Source organism: Oncorhynchus keta, chromosome 21 (genome assembly GCF_023373465.1).
Source record: "Oncorhynchus keta strain PuntledgeMale-10-30-2019 chromosome 21, Oket_V2, whole genome shotgun sequence".
In the NCBI taxonomy this organism is placed as follows: Eukaryota; Metazoa; Chordata; class Actinopteri; order Salmoniformes; family Salmonidae; genus Oncorhynchus; species Oncorhynchus keta.
The window spans coordinates 51367591-51375563 of NC_068441.1; the positions used below are offsets into that span (position 1 = coordinate 51367591).

Sequence of the window (7973 nt, forward strand, 5' to 3'; positions counted from 1 at the left end):
TATCGTCTTCCTGCCGCTTCGTTTAATTCAAACCAACAACCACAGTTCAGAAATTGTTTAAGAAATGCTTCAGCACAAAGTACACAGGTTTACAATGGTCATTGAAGTTGATTTAGAGGTTGGAGGAAAACAGCCAGACCTGATGAAGATATCCCAGAAGCCTTGTACAGCTTCAGGGTCACCAGGAAGATATCCTGCAAGACAACATCGTCAGCAGGGTAGTCTAGTGGTTAGAGAGTTGGACTAGTCACCGAAATGGTCAAGTACAAATCATGAGCTGAGAATGTACAAATATTTAATTCTGCCCCTGAACAGGCAGTCAACCCACTGTTCCTTGGCCGTCATTGAAAAATAAGAATTTGTTCCTAACTGCCTTGCTAAATAAAAGGTAAAGTAAAACACAAAATTCTAGTTCCCAGTAATGTGTGCTTGCACAAAACTCACATTCAGTCACAGGTGTAAGCCACATCCAAGTACTTATAGGTTCCGACACAGGGGTCACCGAACACAGAGTTGGATACCTTGACGATACACTGGCGCTCTCCATCACACCTGTGTGTCAACAGGTAGAGGTTAACACCACAGCCAATGACTTCCTACAGGTACTGAAACCGTCAGTGTGCAATTACCTTTCTGCCATTGTGCTGGTGGTGGATTGGCTGAGGCAGTTGGTGTTTTTGAGTTGTTTATGTGAGCGCCCAATGGAACACACATCGTGTTGACGACGACCATAGTTGGCACGCTGAATACGGATCTCACCTCGATCTGAGGAAGAGAAAGGACAAACCTGGGTGTTGGTGTGGGCTAGTGACTAATATACACGGCACCCCATGATTCAACTGTACGGTAGTGTTGACCAGCTTACCACATAGTAGTTGAGAAGCAGAGCCTTCACATATGATGCTGCTTACTGCAAAGACAACACAGGAGTTACACCACTGGCCAGACAAATTAAGACATACATTAGCCTGGTAAGTGTTAGTGATGGGCACTAACAGGGAATGTTGATTTCAGGTGCATTTTTATAAACTTGTTAGCATGAACTAAAGTACAAAAAGTTAAGCTCGTCATCTGCCACCGTTACCTTTTAGTTTCACGTCCTTATGAGCAGTTCTCGAAATGCTAACATTTTAAGCACATTGGCTGGCTAGACCTAAACTGGTGAAAAAAAGTCAACCCGCTACACCTAATCTGTATTTCTATGCCGTTTGTGCCAGCTGTCAGATTGGCTATAAACCCTGCAAAAATGTGTTTGGGATGAGTTGGCCTCGCTAGTTACCATTCACTAAAACATAGTCAGTGGTAAACTAGATTAAGTGCATAAGCATCAAATAAGCTTGAGACACTTCCCTTCAAATGTTCTTGCTGGCTAATTGAGCTAGATATGTAAATATAACTAGTAACAGCAGCAGCATATGAGCCAAGTCAAAAAAGTAACAGCAAAAAGGGTCAATGCAGATAGTCGGGTAGTCATTCAGCAGTTATGGCTTGGGGGAAGTAGAAGCCGTTCAGGGTCCTGTTGGTTCCAGACTTGGTGCATCTGTACCATTTGTTATGGAGTAACATAGACCAGTATAACTTGGGTGGCGCGAGTCATTGACAGTGTAGGGCCTGCCGACACACGTGGTGTCGAAATCATGATGCAGGGAGCGCGGCCTCTGTTGTACTGGGCCGTACGCTATACCCTCTGTAGCACCTTGTGGTCAGATGCCATACCTAGTGGTGATGCAGCCAGTCAAAAAGCTCTCAATGGTGTAGAATTCAGGATTGGAGGGCTGATACCAATCCTTTTAGCCTCCTGGCAGGGAGGGGCTCGGCCCTCCTTTTCCTGTAGTCCACTACCAGTTCCTGTGGCGTCACACTGCCAGGTCTCTGACCTCCCTATAGGCTACTCAAACTAAACAAGTTGCATATCCACAGCTTGCTAGCCTGTTAAGGCTCAGCAGAATACTGCCCCCTTTGGATGAATTGCGTGCCCATAGTAAACTGAAAAAGAAAAAAAAAAATCCAAAATTGCTAATATGCATATAATAATTATTGGATAGAAAACACTAAAGCTTCTAAAACCATTTGAATTATGTCTGTAAGTATAGCAGAACTCACAGGGCAGGCAATCTCCCAAACTACTTTTGGGAGCCTGAAACTTGGGGCAACTTTGACGTCGTCGCCGTCACCCTTCCCAACCAGCTATGGATCTGGAGACACTTTCTATGTCTTCCACTAGATGTCCTCATTCAGTACAGCGTTTAATTGTGCAGATCCCGCAAGTTGACCCTTTGGGAGGCGAAAGAGTGGATGTCGCGATAAAATACCTGTCGACTAGAGCGCGCATTTAGGACAGACCTTCCTTTGTTCCAGAATGCCTCAGAAGAAGCACGTTTGTCAGATAGATTAGAGAATGGGTTTGTACGTTTAGAACATCCTAAAGCTTGATTCTGCACTTAGTTTGACCAGTTTAGTCGACATATAATATGTAATTTTGAAGTTGATGCGCAACTGTTCGGGACCAGAAGTCATTTTGGATGCATTTCAGCTGGAACTTGAAGCATATGCTAATACAAAGACACACGACTTGAAACCAAACGATGTTTAGGGTAAGTATGACTTCTTCCACTACATTCTGAGTTAAGACCAAAAGTAAGGGAATATTTGTGTTGTAATTTTGTGTTTGTTGACTCCAACATAGCGGAGAAATATTGCTTATGTCTGAGCGCAGTCTCAGATTATTGAATAATGAACGATTTCTGTAACGTTAAAAAGAAATGTGACAAAACGGTTCCCCCTTGGGGAACCTGTACCGTTAAAAAGTTACGTTAGGGTTAGTGGTGGTTTACACTTGGAGAAACAAAAGTCAACAAGCTGGTACCATAGGGGAACCAACCCATTATATTCCTTTTCTAGCAATCATCTGAGCTTACTTTTTTTACAAGATTAAAAGTGGGTAGGAGAATTAAAAAAATCCCAACATGCCAGTCATACCAACACTACGTCGAATCCAAACATGGATATTGGTGCCCACCACAAAATATTATTAGCACACATTCAGAGACTGACTTGTTTCTTGCTGTTGGACACAGGAGTATTTGGTGTCCAGGTACTTATAAGTCCCGACACAGGGGTCTCCAAAAACAAAATTGGATGCAGGGACAATACACTCGCTCTTCCCACTGCATCTGTGTGTTTCAAAGACATGTTGAGGACATGAGTTCATACAGGTAAACACAACAAGTTCCAGCACATTTCTGCCATCTTGCTGGTGGTTGTTTACACTACAGCCAAGGAGTTACAGGTTCTAGTACCTTTCTGCCATCTTGCTGGTGGAGGATTGGCTGAGGCAGTTGGTGTCGGTGAGTTGGTTATCAGGGCGCCCAATAGAACACACATCGTGTTGACGACGACCGTAGTTCGCACGCTTGATATGGATCTTACCTCCATCTGAGGGAGATGGAGAAGAGAGAAACTGAAGAGGAGAACAGTGAGGCACAAAGGAGAGCCAAGTATGGGTCTCTATGGTGTGGGCTAGTGACGCTAATCTACAGTAGAAACGATCATAGGTGGTCGGTGAGTATACTGTTCAGCAGTGTGGACTAGCTTACCACATTGCAGTAAAGCATCAGAGCCTTCACACGTGATGCTGATTGCTGCCAGGACAAATAAACAGGAATTACACACCACTCACATTAGCTTGGTTAAGTAGTATCATAATTATTACATACAGTACCTCCATCTGTTAGCGTGCAGCAAGCTGTAGCCAGCACTGAAACAACATCACACAGCTAGTTCAGCAACATTCAACATCATATGCACTTGGACCATGAAGCTACAACTCAGCATTGGTCTATACTCAAGCATTTCAGTTATACTAAATGTATTAGTCAAGTTCAGCAGTTGGTCTCATATTCCATGCTTTGAATACCTTTTTGCCCAAAAGGAACTGAATGTCCCTCAAATCATATTACATGTACTTCTTTTTACTTACAAATACAAACATTGTCATATATATTTAAATTCTCATCTGCATTTGTATACTCACATGTGACCACCGTCAGTCTCAAAATGCACATGATGCAAGGTACAGACGTGGTACTAACAGAGAAAATGCAACTGATGATAACAAGATCCAATACACCTGGTATTTATGTGATGTGACATGTCTTAATTTACGCAGGTGTATCTATTTGTCTCCAGGTGCACCTCATTGCAATTAGGGGCCGGCGTTTTGCCGGTCAAAACCTGGCTATTGAGTCAGTCTCATGGAGTTAGATAGAGGACTCTAGATGGATGAAATCCATGTTGGCATGAACATTGCCACTGAGGGCTTCCAACAAAGTAGCCATCTAGGTGGAGCTTCTTCGTTAAGGAAGAATCACATGGGCCACTTTCCGTCGCAAAACCTTTGAGCATTGCAGATATACATTTCATGAATAGAGACAACGTACTTCCTTAATAATCTCCATGTCGGGGAGACATATTTGTTCAATATAGTATATATTTTTCTGAACCTTCCAAAAGGTTGCATCCTGCCTAACGCTCCCCATTATTCAATCCGGGTAATCAGGAGGGATCAGCTAATTAATCATACTCTTGAGCAAACACTGCATAACTGTAGGTAGCATTAAATTGCCAACTTTGGCTTCAGACAGTACCTTTTCCTACAACACACTCTGTGATGGTGTGCAGCATTTAAGTTTGTTTGCCAACTCATAGAAATTATAGAAGACAATGGACTACTTCAATAAAATGAATATTGCCTCTATTGTCTCTAATGTAATTACATTTGTTATTTGATTTGAATGGAGCTGCCCTTGCGCTCACGTACTCCATAATGGGACACATATAAAGATGATATACTGTGACTATCATTCTCTATGGTCCGATCCCTACGATGTGTTGTTCTGGTGGCTGAGTGTGTGTCCTCTTCCTCTCAACTGTCCATTCTCAGGGCTGCTGGACAGGTGCCTTGCCCATCAACGTTGCAGCCCTTTGGTTGTTGCACTTATCAGGCTTCACCGCCATGGACCAGAAAGGCTGGTCCTAGTGATTTTGTGCATTTATATGTTCCCAGTTGCCACTCCTGTGAAGGGAGACCGCTGCGCTTGAAGGCAGTTTGGTGACCACAGAACCCCAGTACAGGTACTCTATTGTAAACATGATTAAAGTGAACCGTGTTGAATGACTATGTACATATGGCAGCAGTCTCTATGGTACAGGGTAGAGTACCAGGTGGTATCAACCCAGTACCCTGCTTTTAACAGTGACTAAGTTTGGGCTGGGTACTGGGAGGAGGCCGGCTAGAGGAGACTATTTCAACGGCCGATGGACTGGAGTAAGAAACTTCTATCTCCAGTTTCTCAGTCTCTAGGTCACAGCTTTGATGCTCCTGTACTATCACCTCCTTCTGGATGGTAGCGGGGTGAACAGGCCATGGCTCGAGTGGCTGAGGTCCTTGATGATCTTCTTGGCCTATCTGTGACACAGAGCGCTGTAGGTGTTCTGGAGTGCAGGCAGTGTGCTCCCGGTGATGCGTTGGGCTGACCGCACCACTATGTGGGGAGCCCTTTGGTTGCAATTGGCGTACTAGGCGTTGACACAGCCCTACAGGATCCTCTCAATGGTGCACCTGTAGAAGTTCATGAGGGCCTTACAGGACAAGCCAAATATCTTCAGCCTCCTGAGGTTGAGTAGGTGCTGTTGCGCCTTCACCACATTTTCTCTACGAATAGATCATTTCAGGTTGATTGTGATGTGCACGCCAAGTAACTTGAAGCTTTTCGTCCTCTCCAGTGCGACCCTGTAGAAGTGGATGGGGACTAGCTCTCTCTGCTGTCTACTGTAATCCACAATCATCTCCATTGTTTTGTTGACATTGAGGGAGAGGTTATTTTCCCGGCACCATTCCGTCAGGGTCCTCACATCCTCCCGTATGCCGTCTTGTCGTTGTTGGATATCAGGCCTACCACTGTTGTCAGCAAACTTGATGATTGAGTTGCCACTCAGTCATGGGTGAACAGGGAGGACAGGAGGAGGCTTAGATCACACCCTTGTTGTTCCACAGTCTTGAGGATCAGCGTGTGGAAGGTGTTGTTGCCTACCTTCACACCCAAAGTCGGTATAATAATAATAAATAATAATAATGTCTGCCCAGCTGCAAATGGCAGGGTTGAGACCAATTGTCCAAGCTTGGTGATGTGGTATGATTCTGCTATTTTCTTTACATTTGATCCGGAACCCCCAACAGAAGCTAGCCAGCTAACTAGCTAGTAGTCAGCTTGCCACTGCTAGTGGTCATCAGCTACCTTTAGCCAGGACATATCTCGCCAGTCTGCACAGCGCAACTCAAACCAGAGCAAATCGGGCTTTTTTTTCTCCATATCTCTGGATTCCTACCTCAAGCTCTGAACCTTTTCACCTAGGTCATCGCAGCTAGCTAGCTGCTATCCGATTGGCTTCCCCTGGCTAACGTCTCTGTCCCGAAGCAACCACCAATTAGCCTGGAGCTAGCCTATGCTAGGCCCATCTCCCGGCTAGCTGAAGAGGTCAATCAGCCATTCCTTAAGCTACAATACCTATTTTGCCAATTGGCCTGGACCCCTGTAATTGCTGACATGGAGCCCTGCCGATCCATCGCGACTGGACAACTGACGTAATCCGCCCGAGGGGGTTTCAACTGGCTCCGCTGTCGCGAAGTCCCCTGAATGCCCATCTGCTAGCCTGCAGATGTCCATCAGTCCATCAGACAATTTTTTGGGGGCTACTGTACATATTTTGGAAATTGGCCTGGACCCTTTTACTACACAGAGTCCTGCTGTTCCATGTCTCAATTGTCTCAAGGCTAAAAAATCATTGTTTAACCAATCACCCACCTCCCCTTCATGTACACTGATTGAAGTGGATTTTACAAGGGACATCAATAAGGGATCAAAGCTCCCACCTGGATATTTATTTTTTATTCCTATATATGTTTTACCCTGACATTGCTCATTCTGATATTTCTTAATTCCTTTATTAACATTTTGGGGATTTGTGTTTATTGTTTTGTATTGTTAGGTATTACTGCACTTTAACTAAAGCTTGTAACATGCGCATTTTGCTGCACCTGCAATAACATGTGCAAAATATCTGTAGTCAGCAGTCTGATGGATTGTAGAAAGAAACGGTCTCTAAGCCAGTTGGAATCAGATTGCATACACCAATATGGTCTGCCTGACGATAAGGGAGAGAAGAGTTTGTGGTTGATTTTTGTGGGGTCCTTGATAATGCTGCGTGCCTTCCTCAGGCAGATATCTTGGATGGGTGAGGGCACTGTCCCAGTGATGTACTTCACAACCCGCTAGAGTGCCTTGCAGTGTGCCATACCATGATGCATCCACTCAGGAAGCTCTCAATGGTGCAGTAGTAGTATTTAGAGAGGAGGCATTATGCCAAATTTCCTCAGCCACCTTAGGAAGTAGAGATGCTGTTGTCATGTTGGTCCATGACGAGTCCGCAGTGATGTGGTTGCTGAGAAACTTAAAACTTGTGACTCTCTCTACTGCAGTCCCGTTGATGTGGATCAGGGTATGTTCCGTCCTCTGCTTCCAGAAGTCAACAATCAAATCCTTTGAAGCGCCTGGTCATTTAGAGCAGCAAGAGTTCTCTTTGATTGACTTGATATTGTCTACCTCGAAGCGAACATAGAATGAGTTAACTCCCCAACGTGCTAGCGAGAGGTGAAGGTTGATTCATGCATCCTCCGAAACATGACCTGCCAAACCGCGCTGATTAATTCCCGCCAGCTTAACCTGGAAGCTGTATCAATGTGTCAGAGGAAACGCCATTCAACTGGTGACTTGTGTCAAGTAAAGCCCCACCGGCGGAACCCGGGTCTGTAGTAACGTCTCTAGCACTGAGATGCAGTTCCTTAAACCGCTGCGCCACTCGGGAGGCCACTGTGGATGAATCTTTGAACATATTCCAATCAGTATTCTCAAAAC

The 7973-nt window shown here is 44.8% G+C and overlaps 1 protein-coding gene across 1 annotated transcript; it reads right to left on the bottom strand.

The window, feature by feature from the left end:
* LOC118381459 (L-rhamnose-binding lectin CSL3-like) lies at positions 1–4139 on the bottom strand. Its single transcript, XM_052474149.1, has 9 exons — positions 4034–4139; positions 3722–3757; positions 3597–3641; positions 3300–3435; positions 3055–3173; positions 866–910; positions 630–765; positions 445–552; positions 1–194 (listed from the first exon to the last, which is right to left on the bottom strand). The coding sequence occupies exons 1-8, from the start codon at positions 4062–4064 to the stop codon at positions 447–449; spliced, it is 654 nt and encodes a 217-aa protein (XP_052330109.1). The 5' UTR covers positions 4065–4139; the 3' UTR covers positions 1–194; positions 445–446.
* Positions 4140–7973: the final 3834 nt, after the last annotated feature.

Coding starts and splice junctions, on each gene's coding strand:
- LOC118381459 (XM_052474149.1), bottom strand. CDS start 4,064: ATGTGCATTTTGAGACTGACGGTGGTCACAT. Junction 3,174..3,299: donor ACCAGCAAGATGGCAGAAAG/GTACTAGAACCT, acceptor TGAAACACACAG/ATGCAGTGGGAAGAGCGAGT. Junction 553..629: donor ACCAGCACAATGGCAGAAAG/GTAATTGCACAC, acceptor GTTGACACACAG/GTGTGATGGAGAGCGCCAGT.